General features: G+C 45.7%; 1 protein-coding gene across 1 annotated transcript; it reads right to left on the bottom strand.

Moving 5' to 3' along the window:
- Positions 1–2,450: 2,450 nt before the first annotated feature.
- Positions 2,451–8,767, bottom strand: LOC310670829 (E3 ubiquitin-protein ligase TRIM15-like). Its single transcript, XM_083426613.1, has 6 exons — positions 7,679–8,767; positions 7,140–7,370; positions 6,504–6,526; positions 5,928–6,046; positions 4,546–4,578; positions 2,451–3,708 (listed from the first exon to the last, which is right to left on the bottom strand). The coding sequence occupies exons 2-6, from the start codon at positions 7,341–7,343 to the stop codon at positions 3,224–3,226; spliced, it is 864 nt and encodes a 287-aa protein (XP_083282739.1). The 5' UTR covers positions 7,344–7,370; positions 7,679–8,767; the 3' UTR covers positions 2,451–3,223.
- Positions 8,768–18,961: the final 10,194 nt, after the last annotated feature.

Genomic DNA, 18,961 nt, shown 5'->3' with positions numbered 1-18,961 from the left:
GTTATTTGTGGGGCATAGGATTTCGTTCATTTCCCCCCATATAGTCTGGCCCCCCACAAGGTCTGAGGGACAGTGGGCCGGCCCCCTGCTTAAAAAGTTTGCCAACCCCTGATCTTGAGAGAGAAAAGCTGCAGGTGAACAGGTCCACGGAGGGAGGGAAAGCCAAAGGCTTCATTGCAAAGAAAGAGTTCTGTGGAGATGCTGAAGAGACTTGGGGAAGATGGAGGAACCGCATAAGCCTGGCCCTGAGCCCTGCTCACACTTCCCTGCAGTTTGGGGGCCTGCTGCCTCTGTCAGGGAAGGGAGAGTGCAGCCATGGTAGCTTTTGATCATGTTCTCTGTGAAGAGAGCAGGGCCTGAGGCAGGGGTAGGCAACCTAAGGCCTGGGGGCCGGATCCGGCCCAATCGCCTTCTCAATCCGGCCTGCTGACGGTCCGGGAATCAGCATGTTTTTACATGAGGAGAATGTGTCCTTTTATTTAAAATGCATCTCTGGGTTATTTGTGGGGCCTGCCTGGTGTTTTTACATGAGGAGAATGTGTGCTTTTATTTAAAATGCATTTCTGGGTTATTTGTGGGGCCTACATGGTGTTTTTACATGAGAATGTGTCCTTTTATTTAAAATGCATCTCTGGGTTATTTGTGGGGCCTGCCTGGTGTTTTTACATGAGAATGTGTCCTTTTATTTAAAATGCATCTCTGGGTTATTTGTGGGGCCTGCCTGGTGTTTTTACATGAGGAGAATGTGTGCTTTTATTTAAAATGCATCTCTGGGTTATTTGTGGGGCTGCCTGGTGTTTTTACATGAGTAGAATGTGTCCTTTTATTTAAAATGCATCTCTGGGTTATTTGTGGGCCTGCCTGGTGTTTTTACATGAGGAGAATGTGTGCTTTTATTTAAAATGCATCTCTGGGTTATTTGTGGGGCATAGGAATTTGTTCATCCCCCCCCAAAAAAAATATAGTCCAGCCCCCCACAAGGTCTGAGGGACAGGGGCTGAAAAAGGCCCACGGCTGAAAAAGGTTGCTGACCCCTGGCCTGAGGCACACAAGGGAGAGATGGCAAAGATAATTTGCCCAGGGCTAGAGTTCAAATTCAAGGGGAAAGGCCCAGGCAACTGAAGCATGCTGCCTGGGCAGGGTGTAATGTGGCTCCTGCGAAGCGAACTGTGTCTTTCCACGCAAGATAGCAATAAATAATATTAAGAGGATGCCAGAGTTACTCTGTATTTTCTGGGCAGCCTTGAGTGTGGACTACAAACTGAGGAGTGAAGTAAGCTCACCCCTCAGACTGATGATGCCCAAAGGACTTTATATTTATGGTGCTGTTTGGTGGTGCTGGAGTCCCCAGTGACGCCCTCCTGGACACAACCACTCCTTCAGACACCTTGTTTCATGCTTTTCGTCCACCACGATTATATTCTATTTTAATGAAGGGGGGGGGAGCATCTGTGACGGAAAAGTTTGTTTACTGAGCCGGTTGAGTCACCTGGTGTGTTTTTTCCCCCTCCCTGCCTGCAAGGTTGCCTAGCAACAGCTCCTGATTGGCCAGAGTTCCAAGGGAGGCAGTTGGAGTGAAGTGAGAGAAGGTGTGAGGGATTCATGGGGTCTTTGAGAGGGATTCTTCTTCTGACAGGGGGTAGAGCTGAGGAAAGCCAGATAACTGACAGTATATGTTCACAGGTTCTGAATCACAGAACACTTAAAATAGAAAAGACACCGTCCCACGGTGTTTACAGGAAAAAGGGTCCTCAGAGGGATGTGGCGTAGTGGTTAAGAGCGGTAGCCTCATTATCTGGGGAACCAGGTTCGCGTCTCCGCTCCTCCACAAGCAGCTGCTGGGTGACCTTGGGCCAGTCACACTTCTCTGAAGTCTCTCAGCCCCACTCACCTCACAGAGTGTTTGTTGTGGGGGAGGAAGGGAAAGGAGAATGTGAGCTGCTTTGAGACTCCTTAAAGGGAATGAAAGGCGGGATATCAAATCCAAACTCTTCTTCTTCTTCTTCTACTCTGACAGGAAAGGGCAGTCGTGATTCTGAGGCAAAGGAGGATTTGGGGGTCTGTAAGGAAACAGTCCAGTCGAAATCCTAAATTCCTGAACTGTGTGGGGAGAAGTCTGATCTATGGAAGATGTGTAAAAGAAAGTAACCTTAAGCCTGAACAGCATACAAAACGTGAAACCGTACTCATTTTCATAAAAAACAGCAGCACTGGTTGTTACACCCTTGTTTGTAAACTCCTTGTTTACACCTGTTATAATCAAGTTTGTTTGCAACCTGTTTTCCCAAAAGAAAAGCCCACTGTCGCTCGTGATTCGTTCTCTACTGGGGATTTCACCTGAGGGAAAAGGAAACAGAGGGCTGGCCTAGGGAGAGAAAGTGCCGTTGCTCCAGTGCAGTTTCCTATATTTTGAAAGGGGGCTGCCAGGTGTTTTTTCTGTTTTCTGTTTGTTTGTTTTTGTCTCTTAAAAAGAGAGAGAACGTTCTAGGCATTTCCCCTCTCGTTGGGGGTTTGTGCGATCATCCCGTTTGCAGTATTAGAAATCCCCCAGGCAGGTTTTGCGACTGGCACAGCTCCAGCTGTGACCATGTGAATCTTGGGTGCTCCTCTAGCTATAATAAATTATTATTATTAATTCTACCCTGCCCATTTGCCTGGGTTCCCCCAGCCACTCTTAAGCTTTCTTAAGGAGGTATGCAAAAGAGGTGATTTATCAATGTTTTAATGTGTTGTAAACCTCTTTGAGTTTTTTTTCTTTAAAAAGCAGTATAGAAATGAAATGAATAGGAATAATAATGATAACGAATGGCATTGCCTCTGCCAAAATGGCGCCCGCACATTCCACTGTGGTGACGGTAACATAGGTTTAAGGTGCCATTTGGAATTAGCTTATATATCTAAGCTTTCTACCACTGTGTGTTTCTGTTTTGTGAAATTGGTAATTTGTGCTCCCTGCCATGGTCTCCTGGATTGCAAAGGTGCCCCTAGGCCAGAAGTCTTGGGGGATGCCTGCTTTATCCTCAGGCACCAAGACCATGAGGTGAGGCAAGCAGATATGCAATTGAAAAAAAAATCTGACACATTCTAGCACTTGTCGTCATCTCTTTAATGTTGTTTACACACAGAAGCGCACACAATCCTTTGATTTTAAAAAAATATCAAGGAACGATCTGGAAGTTACTTTTCCACACATTTCTCTTTTTTTTCTGGAGGGGTGGCCAGGCTAGTGTGTCACCGGAGGCAGTTCAAGGCAGGTTTCTGGCCCCACCCAAAAGATAGGCAGAAGGGGCTCTCCAGAGAATTCAGCCATTCTAACGTAGGATGACTTGCCTGTATCAGCATCAAAAAAGAGAATTTGGCGCCTTGCATAATTGACAGCCACCCGGATCCTCCTCAGCTTCACAGCAGGCAGGCTATGCAGTTGCCTCAGTCCCCAGATGCCTTCCTCAGGGGTAAAGTAGAGCATGCCCTTTCTCCTCACAGACTTCCGGGCGACCCCCACAGCCCATTCACCCGAAATGTCCATGGTGACTTCCCAGTAGTGTCTCCCTGCTGTTAACTCCTCACACCCCAGCACGAAGGGATGTCCGCTGAATCTCTCGGGATTGTCCGGCAGCTCTTGATGTGCCTCTTCCCACCTCGCACTTCTACGATCCTCAGACACGATCAGGTGGGGATGAGCGGTGTCCGGGTCCAGAGTTACACTTGCTATTGGCGTCGCGAGGAGAGAAAGGAGGAGAAAAGAAAAGAGGAATCAGCTGGGAGGATAGACATTGTGAGCTTAGATCCACTCCAGGGATCACTGAAGAAGGGGGTTACTTTCCTGACTGGACTGTGGGCCTCCTTGCGGCTTCACTGCTAGGCTGCTAGGCCCAGCTTTGGCCCTCTGTCCAATTTCAAAAACTCTTTGAAATTCTCTCTCCCAATAGCCAACTGACCAAGGACGAAGAAGGGGAGTAATAAAAAGGTTGGGATCTTAGAAAAGGAGTGACTTTGGACACTGCTTCTGTCCACTGTGGCCCCACCAGTAATCGGCACATTGGCCGCAACAGCTCCCCCAATGGATAACTTTCCCCGCTATCCTTAGTTAATGCAGTGGTGGTTTCAGAGCCCGCTAGCAGGGATGATGGAAGCAGAAAGCTTCCTGATAGAGCACACATTCCCTCCTGGTTCTCTGTCAGACCATCTTGACCGTGAGCCCTTGAAGACCTGCTCCCTGCCTTGCAAGCCTATTCCCCCTGGCCAGGACTGACTCCAGCTACAAAAGCTGAGGCTGTGAAACAGACTCTTGGGTTTGGGCATCTGTTAGGGCTTTTGCTGCTATTATGTTACTTCTTTATTTTAGATCTTATGATTTAGGTGGAAGTTGTTCAATTTGTTTGTGTACTTTTTAATGTTTTATTCATTGCATATGACTATTTTGTGTTATTATGTAATTATTTATATGTCACCAGCCCCCTTGAGCATGGGCTTAACTTTGGAAAGGGGAAGTGCAAAAAAAAAGGATTGATTGATTGATTAATTGATTGAGGCTCCTCAGCTTACCTTTCTTCAGAGAGAGTCCTGATGTTAGAATGCCTGTGAAATGGAAAGCAAGAGAGATTAAGCATCACACACCTTTGTGGTGTTAATTAATGTTATAGCACAGAAAAAGAGTCAGTTTGTCAGGGAACTGCCATCAGTGTCCAAGGGAGAGAGCAAGCTCCAAAGGGATCCCAGAGAACGTCCCGGCAGCCCGTCTTCTGGGGAGGAGAATCAACGTGGCTCCAGTGGAGAAGGGGGGCAGATGGGGAAATCGGCGAGGTGGTCCCATGATTCCTTGCCAGGAACCAGCGGGGAGAGGAAGGGTCCTCCGCTGCCTACGCCCTCCTTGCGCAGAAGGCTTCCGCGCAGGGAGAGTAGGAGGTGACTTGGCGTCAAAGAGCTTCTTTGCTGGAAGAAGTTTAAGAAATGCCCACTGACGGATTCTGCCAGCGATTGAGACAGCCACGGGCGAGTGGCTGCCCGGACAGGAAAGGTTCACTCAGGTAACCCAGCCAGAGGTTGGGACAAGCTTACGCACGAGCGACCCCTAGAACCATTACACAGTTGATATCATGGTTTGAGTCCTACCCTCCAGAGCAGGAGAAGACAATCTTACATGCCCTTACATATTTGAAGATGGCTATCATATCGTCCTCTCAGTCTGCTTTTTTCCAGGCTAAACATGCCTAACTCCCTCAACCATTCCTCGATTTCCAGAACCTTGTTTGGCTTTTCACTTGTTTCCAAATAATCACATTTGACTTCTGCTTATGACACCTTTTGCCTCTCAGCATATGCAGGGATAGCTGCTGTCTGCTTTTGAAAATCTTAGCAAGCTGCCTCTTAAGGTTATTGCCTTAAAGTGTTGGAGCCTAAGGCCTGGCTAAACACGAGTTGTGACAGAGTGTCATTGAAACTACCAAACTGATCATTAAATTCACCACAATATTCTTGCGCGCACACCCCCCCCCCCTCACCAAATTCAGTGGGCCTTAAGTCATACAAAGCTTCAACCACAGAAGTGTGTGAGTTTTTTCAAGTGTCCCTGCATAAATCTGCATGTGGGTGAGACACTGTTGCTGAAGAAATAAACATGTTGCCTTCATGCTTAGATGATGTAGACCAGAGAGGAGGAAGCTGGACTTTAATTATCAGCTGGGCTGATGGGAGTTGGAGTCCAAAACAAACAGAAGGCACCAGGCTGAGAGAGGCAGTCTCAGCAAATGGCATTTTGAGCTGTGGTTGCAGGACCTCCTTTCCCCCTCAGTGAAATTTAAAGTTACGTTCCCTACTGACCCTCAAGTTCAATTTTTCTGGCTCTCCTAGCATTACAGAGGACACCTTGAGTTTTTCCTCAACCCCATATGGACCAATATCCAGCATGAAATTCTTGCTGCCAATACCTTTGAACTGCTCCCCAACAGCTTTCAGAAATGGATATATTTCAATAATGTCCAAGATTTTCCACATAACTTCAGGAGGGAAAATTTTGGGAAGCTCAAATGTCTGTCTCCCCTCATGCCTGTGGAGAAATAAAAAGGTTTCAGTATGCCAGCTGGCTCTCCATCCAACCTCAAATTCCCAAAGGAACCAATAGGAGGAGAGGGGAGAGGACCACAAAGGTCTCAAAAAACTGGCTGGTCAGATTCAAGGTGAATAATAAGAGGACAGCTGAAACGTATATTGAAATAAGCAGTGCAGGGAATAAAAGTGTGAACAATGGTTTGTTGCTTTCTTAGATACATCCCTGTTTTGGAAGACGGTTAAGATTACCAGGTGGAAACAGAAAGAAAGAAAATCAGAATTAAACGAGAGATAAAAACTGAGAAAAGGAAGTTTGGAAGTGAAAATAGGAACTTTAGAAAAAGTGGGCGGTCACAAAGACCCATACTGTCCCCTTGGGAACAGGTGTTTTTCCTGCAGTCCATATCCTTCACAGAACCACAAAGCGCAAAGGAAAAGGAGAGGGATCTGCTTACCTCTGCAAAGTGCTTCTAACATCCTGCAGGGGAAAGAGAAAAAGAAGAGAACTCAGCATCCACGACTGGCCATACATCGAAGCCCACACCCCATGCCTCAGTCCAAGCAGGGTAATGTCATAAAATCAGAACACAGCCTCTTAAATGAAGCCCTGAGCAGGAACAAAAGAGGACCAGTAAGGGATCAGACCAAGAGTCCACCTATTTTCAGCCCAACTCAGGTAAGATAACTACAGAAGGGAAAACTTCTTAAAAGAAGCCCTGAAATGACAAACTGTCCCACACCTTAAAAGGCACAAAATAGGGCTCTGTTCATTGCAGGGATCAGGCCAAGGGATCCACCCAGTCCACAAACAGGCCAGGATTGGAAGGCAACATCACTAATTTGGGAGCCAGCAGCAGACCCACCACCAGCCAAGAGCAGAAAACATCTGATTCCATCATCGTTAAGTAACAAATTAAGGTGAGCATTCTTTCATTGTCCTCTTAGATGCTCCTGCACCTAACGTAAGAGAACCAGCTACCAGCTCCACAAAACCAAGCAACGTGATTTGTGAATAATGATAGAGGCAGAGACTGGGCTGGTCGTGGCCTTGACCTGGAGAAAAGCTTGGGCTGCTTATGCCACTCTATTACCTGCAGGAATTCACTGGGGGGCTGCCGAAGCTTCTCCTCCAGCTCCCGGATGATATTTTGAAGAGAGTCAAGTTCTCTGGAGAGCAAGCCCAGCTGCTCATTCGATTTCCTTGTAATCTCCTTCTCCACCTCTTCCATCTGCTTCAGCAGCTGCTTTTCCCTTTTTTCCAGAAACAAATGTAGTTGCTTAAACTCACCCTTCATCTTCTGCCTATGAGACCCTAGTTTCTCCTACAAGAAAGATGAAAAGAAAAACAGGCTGTTAGCAACATTGCCACTCCTTCTGCAGCATAAAGAGGGTTTGAGGATTACTGCAGGGGAACAGGGCGGGTGCTTCTGAATTTTTAGATTTTCACAGAGGATGCGTCAGTTTTCAAGCAAAGGAAAATTTTCCTTCCCATCAGAACAGATGTCCCCAAATAAATAGACATCTAAAAGAGTGGAGCTGCTTGATGGCTTCAGGATGTAGTTTTTTATCCCCCAACCAAACAATAGTTCTTTTGATTATTTGCTTACTTCCCAGTAAGAGCGACACTTACAAGCAGGTTTTGAACGGTGTCTTCTCTTCTTCTCTTATACCTCAGGTTTTCTGCCTTCACCCCCTTCAGAGTCTCCAGGCCCCTGCAGAGCTGATCCTGAAAAGAAAAGCCAAAGTTCCCATTTGGGTCCTGGTGAGAGGTTTCTAGGCAATAACTATCATAATCATCCGTGAGACAGAGAGAAGAAAAGGAAAGAGAGAGGACAGTTGAATTATGTTATTGTTCCCGTTTTTGATATTTAAGAGCCTGCTTCTGCCATCCAGAGTATTGAGCCTACAAGAGTTGCAACTGATGGGTGTTATGGAGAAATGTTGAGCTATCTCTAAATTTATTCTGGCAGGGGAAGAAAACCAAGAATAAAGTATAAATTGTTAACAAATACAGTGATACCCCGTTTTGCATCCACTTCATGTTGCGTCTTTTCAAGTTGCGTCCCACAGCAACCCGGAAGTACCAGAACGGGTTACTTCCAGGTTTCGCTGCTCGCGCCTGTGCAGAAGAGCCAAATCACACTGTGTGCCTGCACAGAAACGGCAGTCTAGTTGTGGTTCTTTCAGGATGCAGCTGGGCCTCCGGAATGGATCCCTTTCGTAACTGGAGGTACTACTGTACTAAGGAAAGATGTGGCTTCTCCCTGCCAGATTTGAGAATATACTATGAGGTGTCCTGTCTATGCTGGTTGCAGGACTGGATTGATTTAAAGAATGTGGATATTTTGGATTTAGAAGGTCATAACAACAGATTTAGTTGGCATGCATATTTATGGTATGAAAAGACAAAAGTGCATAAAGGTTTCCTAAACCACATGGTAAGAACATAGATCTACCAACTGTGGGACAAATAAAAAGAATATTGGAACAGAAACATCCTGGTGGCTCTCACCACTGGAGGCGTTATCTGTGAAAAAACTTAATGCAAAAAGTGAGTGGGTGACTTATAAAGAGTTGTTATTTGAAGTAGATGATCAATTGAAAATAAAAAATGGAGGACATTTGGTAACATACTGGCTGCAATGCCACCAACTAAATGATGTGTTTATGAAAGATAGAAGGAATGGTTTTAATACAGAAACTTCAAGGTTCAAAAAAGAATTATCTTAAATTTACGCCAGTATGCCAACTACTGCACAACTCCCACTTTATAACAGCAAGCATCTCTGAGATGCCCAAACTGCCATCTTCCTACATTTTATTATTTGCCTTTTTAAAGCAATTGTACATTTCTTTCCATCGCAAATAAATAAATGCATTAGTTATTTCCTGACTTGCAATGCTTGCTCTGCTCTTTGAATTAGATCCTGAAACAGGAAAGGCAGTTTGCAAAGTGCACTCATTTGAGCTGCATTTATTTTTCCTAGAAAGGCCACCTTAACATTGTTCAGTCTTTCTAGATCAGCTTAATTATCATTTTTTTACAGAATCATACCTAATATACACATCTAGTGGAGTCTTATAAGGCAAAGCAAGCCTCAGTCCCATAAAAGCCAGAATCTTTCCAAGGAATGGAAAATATAATTAGATGAGAGGCCTCCTGAGCATGAGCAGAGTCAGTTGACTCTGCATCCCTCACACCTAGGATTAGAGGGATAAACACTCACTCAGAGGAGACAGTGGTTTATGGACAGCCTTTAACCTTGATTGCTGAATGGCTCAGTTTGTTAGAGCATGGTGCTTATAACATGAAGGTTGCAGGTCCGATCCCCTTATGGGACAACTGCATATTCCTGCATTGCAGGGGGTTGGACTAGATTGTCAGGATCTTTTCCAAGTCTACAATTCTATGATTTTAATTCCCATCATATATACTAGCCGTTCCTATTAATGGTTCATTCTTACCTTGTAGTCTTGGAAGGCTTCTTCCACAGGAACCACCTTGTGGCCGCTGTGCCCTTGGGATGTGTCACACTCCCCACAGAAGGGGGCTTCGTCGTCCCGGCAAAAGAGGTCCAGGGTCTTCTGGTGTCTCTGACATTCTGAGCGCCTCCTTTGAGCATCTCTCTCCTCAGAATGATCCCAATCACTGATGATTCCGACCATATTTGTGAGAAGCCTGTTTTGCTTGTAGTCTGTTTTTACAGTTTTTCTGCACTCGGGGCACCTGGTTTTCTCACCAGACTCCTCCCAGCACCTCAAGATGCAGGCTTCGCAGAAGTTGTGCCTGCAGCCCAGTTCCACCGGACGAGTAAAGTAACTGAGGCAGATGGAGCAGGTGACTTCACTCCGGATCCTCTTCCTGTACCTCTCCTCAGCCATGGCTCCACTCCTGTTGTGAGGGACCACTTTCCTTCTCCAGAAGCAGCCGCACCTGGAAGAGAGATGGAGCAGAGTTAGGATCCCTGTGAACTTTAATCTGAAATGGGAAATGTAAGCTCTGCCCCATCCGCATGGACCTTCTCAGCAGTGGGACCTGCCCTGTGCAACACCCTCCCATCAGATGCCAATGAGATAAAAGAAATACACAACGTTTAGAAGACATCAGAAGGCAACTATTCTGGACAACAGCCATACAAGAAATATGTAAAATAACTAAGCAAGTAATAGACATCACCCCAGAATTGGCCCTACTAAACATCTTCCAAGACAACAATGCCCATTTACACCACAAAGAACTCATAACCCACCTACTCTCAGCAGCCAGAAACACCATAACCAGACACTGGAGAGACCTGTCAGGAGTAAGCATGGACCAATGGTACTGTTACGGTAGAATCTGGGTGCGAGGCTGCTCTGCCACCCAGCTCGTCGGACTAAGTCCGCGGGTCCCTGCGGAGGAAAATGAGCTCAGCCGGAGACAGGAGCAAGCTGCAGAAGATCCCAGTTTATTGCGCAACAGGTTCAAGGCGAGATTGAACAGCAAGAAAGGGGTGACATGAACTTTTGAAACTTCCCTCCATGTCCCAGAATACAGTGCAAAATACATCCCAGTTACATCATGAATACATGAAGAAGAGGTTGGGTTACACAGGATTAACATATGGAGGAGGGAGGGGGGAATATGCAGAGCTGGAGATATGCGCAGATAAGCACATCCTGAGCACCGGTGATGAGAAGACAATGGTCCATGTATGCATAGTCTGCCACCTGGCATTGCCCAGAGGAAAGGCCAGGCAGAGTGATTTGACAGGATTAGGGTCTTGGCACATTGCTTGAGGGATTATGGAGGACAGGGGAGGTGTCATGGAGTCCTAGAGAAATTGAGCAAATTGGCACGTTGATTTTCTATGAATTTTATAGATTTTAGTCCCTTTTGACATTGACAATTGGAAATAAATGGATATATTGTAGCGAAGAAGGAGGTGAAGAAGACATGCCCCCCCTTCCGTATCAGTACCAAATAGTATGGGAAACAGCCCTACTAGAAAAATTAACTAATAAACTGAAACTGACACGGGGACAAACAGAAGAAGACGCCTTCACCCCGGTATGGCTCCCCTTTATCACATACACAGCCCAACAGGACAATGGCAATAATCCACCAACAGCATACAAATCAATATCGCTAACCTGATCCAAAACACTCACCCACCTCACTCACACACGAAAACAAAGATCACCACAGCCAATCACAAGCAAACAATCACACCCTAGGCCAACCCCAACCTCTCTCACCACCAAAGGAACACAAGTGAACAACACAAGCAATGCTGACACCAAACTCTACATACATTAAACATAATAGAAACACCGCCACCCGACCCCACCCCCATCCATCTTCCCTCTCTCCATCCCCCTTTCTTTTTTCTTTTTTTTTCTTCTCCCCCTAATGCCTCAACAAATGAAATGGATTTGTAAAAATGTTACATGGGGGAAAAAAATACGAGGCATTACACTTACTTCTGTAAAACAAGAAAATCCTTAATAAAATATTTTTTTAAAAAAGAAGGCAGCCCTGTATTGGGAAGCTTTTAATGTTTGACGTTTTATTACATTTTATATGTGGGATCAAAGAAATGCATCTCCTACACCCTGGAAAGAAAGATGATCACACTCCCTCAAGTATTTGGGAAAGGCAAATCTCATCACAAAGGGGGACAGATTCCTCCTGTGTTCAATGGTTTTCAATTGCATTTTGTTCCTTCATATATATTTTTTCTTGAATGGTATTTTAATGTTTGCCATTTGCATTCCAAGTAATTCACAGAATACAATCGAAAATCAACATGGATATTTTTAAGCTTGCCACTGAAGCTTGTTGGAAAATCCCTGGTCCAGAAACAGCTTCGTTTGTATTTTATTTTATTTAACACACACACCACTTTTTAAAATAAAATCTCTAGGCAATTGACAATAAAGGTTTATGTTTAAACGACATGGGAAAGGAGGTAAACCGGGGGCTGGAAGTGAGAGAGGCACTTTTAACTTCATTTTTTTAAATCATGAGGATGGTTCCCATGATGTAGATTACAAGTGGACGCAGTATTATTTGCCGCGTTTCTTAGCTGCTGTGTACAAAAACGTGGCTCTTATCCAACTAGCAAGGTAAAAGACGGACAGGTTAAATCGGTTAAAATCCAGGTGCAAACAGAGAGCAAAACCGCGTGCAATAGGAAAGTCCTAAAACACTCATCCAGCAACACAAATAACACAAACATCCAGCAACACAAACACGTCGCTGCCCATCGTGGGAAGTGCGAAAAAGAGCGTGGATGGCGCTGGAATTTTTGGGAGCTAAACTCCCCCACCCGCGCGCCCCAAAAACCCGCACCTGGAGGTGGCAGGATTCGAACCTGGGACCCTCTGCACGCAAAGCAGATGAGAGAAGACGGACACACACATTTAAGTTCCGGCTTCTTGAGAAATTCCCCGCCCCGTTTTTCTTTCTAATTTAACAGCAATTTCTGAGAAATCTGAACCCTTCATTTCATCTTCATTTCTATAGCTCACTCAGCTCGCGGAAAGAGACCTGCTGTCCCGATTCTTTTAAAGAATCGCCAGTGATGTCCAGGAAGGACAAAACCGAGGCCAGGGGGCAAGAACCACCGTCATTCATCTTCCCATCGCTAAATAAAACGCACCCACACGTGTCGTGTACACGTGACGACATCCCCGCGCAAAGGGCACGGAAAGGACCCCGCAGCGTTACGCGGGAACCTGTTGAGGCATAAATCTCGCTCAACTCCATTATGTTAGGAAACGAATATGGATGCTGAATTTGATGGTTGTAATTTTTCTTTTTCTTTTTTTGCTTTGCTTTGGAAATAACAATTATTTTTTTAAAAAAATCACGCTCAGTTCCTTGATCGGGGTCTGCAAATGGGGTCCGAGAATAAATTTACCTTCATTTTTCCGAGTCCGGACAGAGCAGAGATAGGGAGCAAAAGAAAGAGAGGAGGGTATCGCAAAATAAAAGCCATTCACACGACCGTGTACACGTATCTTCCGCGCAACATGCTAGGAAAGGGTCCTGTCGGGTGAGGCGCGCCTATTTAGCAATAAATCTCTCTCACCTTAGAGATCTTGAGGGAGGAGATCGGTGAGCAAAGCGGATCCGAGCCGGAGATTCCTTCCGTCTCCACGTCCGGCCAAAGCAGGAATTCGTAGCGCTCCTAATCCGGCGGAGAGAGGAGCAAGGGGACCCCTTTTGCCTGATCCGGAGCAGCTCTGGTGAGCAGCAAGAGGACGAGCCGAAGCAGCGGGCAACGAAATCAAAATCGCCGCCAAGAGAAATGGAGCCAGTCAGAGACTGCAACTCTGTGGATGAATGGATGATGGTTGTGAATGGATAGGCGGGGGCGGGCCAACGCCGCTTCACTTGGAAGCCAATCAGCTCTTGCGAGGCTCCAAAGTGCAGATCTCCATATATATGGAGAATTGAGGCAACTGTAATCAGGGAGCCAATCAATTCAGGCAAGGTCGCGTCCCTGCTCTTATTCTGTATTCTGCATTCAAGTGCGTGTCTGCATTTCAGAAAAGCATTTTATTGCATTTCACAAATAATGCTTGCTTTTTTTTCTAAAAAAAATATTTTGGGGTACTCTCATTTTCCTACTCACACTGAAATACTGCCCCTCAATGAGGCCAGACTTAGATTCACAAAATGTTTAGGGGTATGCGTACCCCTGCGTACTCCCAGAAAAAAGCATTGCAGATAATAAACATAATTTGCAATCAACAACAACCATAGCTGCTAGTCTGTCCTTTCTTTGGGGGAAGCAGGGAGCGGAACAGCAGCTTAAAAGTTAGAACCAGGAGCAACAGCAATATGCTGTTGAAGCACTGATTCTTCAACCTCCAACTTCGTTGGACTGGTCATGTTGTGAGGATGCCTGATTATCATCTTCCAAAGCAACTACTCTATTCCAAACTTAAAAATGGAAAGCGCAATGCTGGTGGTCAACAAAAGAGGTTCAAAGATTCTCTCAACTCCCATCTCTTCCAGGGGTGCAATTAGTGCCAGCATCGTCCGTTAAGAGTTTGGGTGTAATCTTCGATACCTCCCTCTCCATGGAGGCGCAGATTACAGCTATAACAAAGGCGGCATTTTTTCATCTCCGCCAAGCTAAGCAGTTGGCTCCTTATCTCTCTCGCCCTGACCTAGCCACTGTGATCCACGCGACGGTAATCTCCAGACTGGATTATTGTAACTCGCTCTACGTGGGGCTGCCCTTGAGACTGACCCAGAAACTCCAGCGGGTGCAGAATGCCGTGGCGAGACTCCTTACGGGGTCCTCGCTGCGAGATCATATTCACCCGGTACTATACCAGCTGCACTGGCTCCCAGTGGAGTAGAGGATCAGGTTTAAGGTGCTGGTTTTAACCTTTAAAGCCCTATACGGCCTAGGACCCTCGTACCTACGGGACCGCCTCTCCTGGTATGTCTCACAGAGAAATTTACGGTCTGCAAATAAAAACATCCTGAAGATCCCAGGCCAGAGAGAGGTTAGGCTGGCCTCAACTAGAGCCAGGGCTTTCTCGGCCGCGGCTCCAATCTGGTGGAACGCTCTGTCACAATAGACTAGGGCCCTGCGGGACCTGACATCTTTCCGCAGGGCCTGCAAGACAGAGCTGTTCCACCAGGCCTTTGGTCAGGGCGCAGCCTGACCCCCTCCTCTGGCAATCTGCACAGAATTTTGCTTAATGGTTGCCATCAATTTGATTTTAATTAATTTTATAATGAATGTTTTTAGAATGTTGGATTATTTTGATTGTTGTTAGCCGCCCTGAGCCCAGCTTCGGCTGGGGAGGGCAGGATATAAATAAAATTTTATATATATATATATATATATATAATTATTATTATTATTATCAAGGCAAATCCCCCCAAAAATGTAGTATAAACACTGACAAGTGGGAAACACTGGCCTGCGAGTGCTGCAGTTGGAGAACAGCCTTTACCAAAGTTGTCATGGGCTTTGAAGACTCTCGAACTCAGGACGCAAGGGGAAACGTGCTAAGAGGAAGGCATGCTTGGCAAATCCACACCGTGATCAACTCCCACCCGGAAACCAATGTCCCCACTGTGGAAGGACGTGTGGATCCAGAATTGGACTCCCATCTTACTTACAGACTCATTGTTAAAACCGTGTTTATGGAAGACAATCTTACACAGCTACAAGAGATCGCCAAAGAAGAAAGAAGATGACACACAATATCTGCAGATGAGGCAGTGGATGATCCCACCCACATAACTGATCACATGACACAGCACACGCACACCATTTGAATGGCAATTTCCATCCACTTTGTGGGGGGGGGGCTGGCCCCCAATAAATGTTTTATAGGAGTTGGCTGCTATGCCGGAGCCAAACTTCGCAGATTTTGATACCCTCAGGCTGAGATTCTGATAGGCATGGGGGGAGTCTGTGCTTCTAAAGCCTTTGAGGAATTGCCCTTTTTTGCAATAGCATTGCCAGCGGGAGTGGGACTTTGATTGGATCTTCTACTCAGGAAGGAACAAACCCATTTGCAATTGAAGTGAGATACGCTTATCTCTTGCATGAAGCAACTGCCTTCTGGCATGCCTTGCAAGAATAGCTGCCCTGCCCTGCTCCAAAGGGTGTGTCTAAAAGGGAAGGTGGGGTTGGGATTGTTGACAATGGAATGCGCCTCCAGGGGTGAAGCCAAAAACTGTTAATAACAGGAGCCAAGTGACTTCTGAAGGGCACAAGCCTGGGAAGTGTGTTTGGAGGTCCTGGGCTGCCCAGAGGATAAGAAACACACACCCCCTCTCGGCCTCACGGATGTGGTACAAAAGAAAGCAGAACAAGAGGTTTAGCACCAGCTGGGCTGCAGCAGTTGCCAAGGAGGTGCACAAAACAACATTCAATGTTTTAAGGATGTTAATATTTTGTTGGAAGCCGCCCAGAGTGGCTGGGAAAACCCAGCCAGATGGACAGGCTATAAATAAAAAAATATTATTATTATTATTATTATTAATTTTTTATTAAATACTTTTAGTTTGCTTCAAACAAATGCATATAAATAAAGACAATCAAAATTACAAAAGAAAATTCCTTAATAATAATGAAAAAAGCTAAAAAACTACAAAAAATATCAAAGTCTAGGTTTATCATTGCTTTCCTCCCAAGAAGCAGGCGTCTTTTAATTTCGTGACTGCTGTCACCATCTGCAGTGATCATGGAGCCCAAGAAAGTAAAATCTCTTACTGCCTCCATTTCTTCCCCTATTTGCCAGGAGGTGATGGGCCCACAAAGTACATGGCATAAAACATAAAACATTATGGGAAAGGAAAAAGGAAAAGGAAAGGAGGGGGGGGAGAGAAAAAAGAAAAAAGAGGAAGATGAGCCAAAACACAAAAAGGCTCATCTATTGTACGCTTGAAGGACAGATCGTGAAGCTGAGGCTCCAATACTTTGACCACCTCATGAGAAGAGAAGAGTCACTGGAAAAGACCCTGATGTTGGGAAAGATGGAGGGCACAAGGAGAAGGGGACGACAGAGGATGAGATGGTTAGACAGTGTTCTTGAAGCTACAAACATGAATCTGACCAAACTGCGGGTGGCAGTGGAAGACAGGAGTGTCTGGCGTGCTCTGATCCATGGGGTCACGAAGAGTCGGAGACGACTGAATGACTAAACAACAACAACAATTGTACGCTTCCATCAAGGTCACAACAGATCATTTTTCTTATCAATTCTCTCTATCTGCATTCCAAAGAATCCCTCATCTTGGTATCAGGGAGTATTTCTCTATGCGGTATCATTCTAAACATAACCAGGTCTTTCTTGATGAACCCTTGTCCCCTAGGTAATTATTTAAACATTCCCATGCTTCTTTCACCATCTTTTAAGGTTTATCTCTTATTGCATCTGTCAGCTTCGCGAGCTCCAAGTACTCAAGACAATTTGACTACCCATTCATCTTTAGTGGGTGTATTTTTAGCTTTCCAGTGTTTTGCCACTATAACCCTTGCTGCTGACGTCACATACATAAATAACCTGGTCTTATTTTTGGGAATATTCTTCTTCTTCTTTTCTTTTCCTGAAGATGTCCCGCAAGGCAGCAGAGGCTTAGTATCCGAGTTTTCCTCCTCCTCGATGGACTATTCCCAGGTGGAGGAGCTCCACCTGTCTCTTGGGCTAGGGATAATCTCGCAAATAATATGCAGAAACACAAACAGTAAAAAAAGCGAAGCAGCCAGATGGAATAGTTTGTGGTGAAAAACCGACACCTTGTGGCCAAATGTGGAAATCTAATGTTTTTTGTACACAGAAGGCAAAAACAGCTGATTGTAGCATGCAACCCTTTATTCCTAATTCCCAGTTACATTGGGTTACATAAGCGTCAGGTTACAGATGCTTCAGGTTACAGACTCCGCTAACCCAGAAATAGTACCTCGGTTTAAGAACTTTGCTTCAGGATGGGAACAGAAATCACGCAGCAGCGGCGTGGCAGCAGCGGGAGGCCCCATTAGCTAAAGTGGTGCTTCAGGTTAAGAACAGTTTCAGGTTAAGAATGGACCTCCAGAACGAATTAAGTTCTTAACCTGAGGTACCACTGTACTTATTTGACAGAGATGCTGGGGGGAAACTACAGCTTCCAAGATGCTTCAGGAAGGAGTGTCACACGCTTTAAATGTGTGTTAGATCCCTGGCCACTGACAATGCTGGCTGAGGCTTGTTTATTTATTTAAATTTACACCCAATAGTTTCCTCCAAAGGACCCCAGGGCTTTGGGAGATGGCAGTTCAATAGCATCCAGATCAGAGGGCATCCCGTTGGCTACTCCTGCACTAGACTTTAGAATGTATGGCTGATTGCTTACTCACTCAGGAGAGACAATGTCCCTGTGATTCTGGACAAATAGAAACAATAGAGCATGTGCATCTCCAGTGCCTATATTATAGAGACATCCATATCAGCCTCATCTCCCCACTACTCCATAAGTACCCAGGGCCCACAGGACAATTCTTGACCTACCTGCTGCTTTCATATACCAATCCTGCTACAACATACAACGTTGCCAGGTTCTGCATAAAAGGTAAAGGGACCCCTGACCATTAGGTCCAGTCGTGACCGACTCTGGGGTTGCGGCGCTCATCTCGCTTTACTGGCCGAGGGAGCCGGCATACAGCTTCCGGGTTATGTGGCCAGCATGACGAAGCCGCTTCTGGCGAACCAGAGCAGCGCACGGAAACGCCGTTTACCTTCCCGCCGGAGTGGTACCTATTTATCTACTTGCACTCTGACGTGCTTTCAAACTGCTAGGTTGGCGGGAGCAGGGACTGAGCAATGGGAGCTCACCCCGTCGCGGGGATTTGAACCGCCAACCTTCTGATCGGCAAGTCCTAGGCTCTGTGGTTTAACCCACAGCGCCACCAGCATCCCATAGGTTCTGCATAGCAGCGTTCAAAATTCATCGGATTATGACCTGTGCCACAAACTAGATTTAATGAACACTTATATCAGAGTGCTCTGTAAACTGATAAGCCATAGCCTTTTATATACACTGGGATCTTGGTTTACGAACTTAATCAGTTCTGGAAGTCCGTTTTTAAACCAAAACCGTTCTTAAACTGAGGCGCACTTTCCCTAATGAGGCCCCCCGCCGCCAGTGCCCTTCCACCATTCAGCTTCCATTTGTAAACAGAGGTAAAGTTCACAAACCAGGACACTATTTCCAGTTTTGCGGAGTTCGTAAATCGAATAGTTTGTAAACAGGGCTGTTCGTAAACCAAGGTACCACTATACTAACCTTTTATGCTCTTCCACATCCATTTAATGCTCCTAACCCTTCTTTAAGATTCTTAGTCTTTTATATATACAGTGGTGCCTCGCAAGACGAAAAGAATCTGTTCCGCTGGTCTTTTCGTCTTGCGGTTTT

This window comes from Podarcis tiliguerta (genome assembly GCF_965153285.1).
Source record: "Podarcis tiliguerta genome assembly, chromosome: 2".
Lineage (NCBI taxonomy): Eukaryota > Metazoa > Chordata > Lepidosauria > Squamata > Lacertidae > Podarcis > Podarcis tiliguerta.
This window is presented reverse-complemented; position numbering and strand designations above follow the sequence as displayed.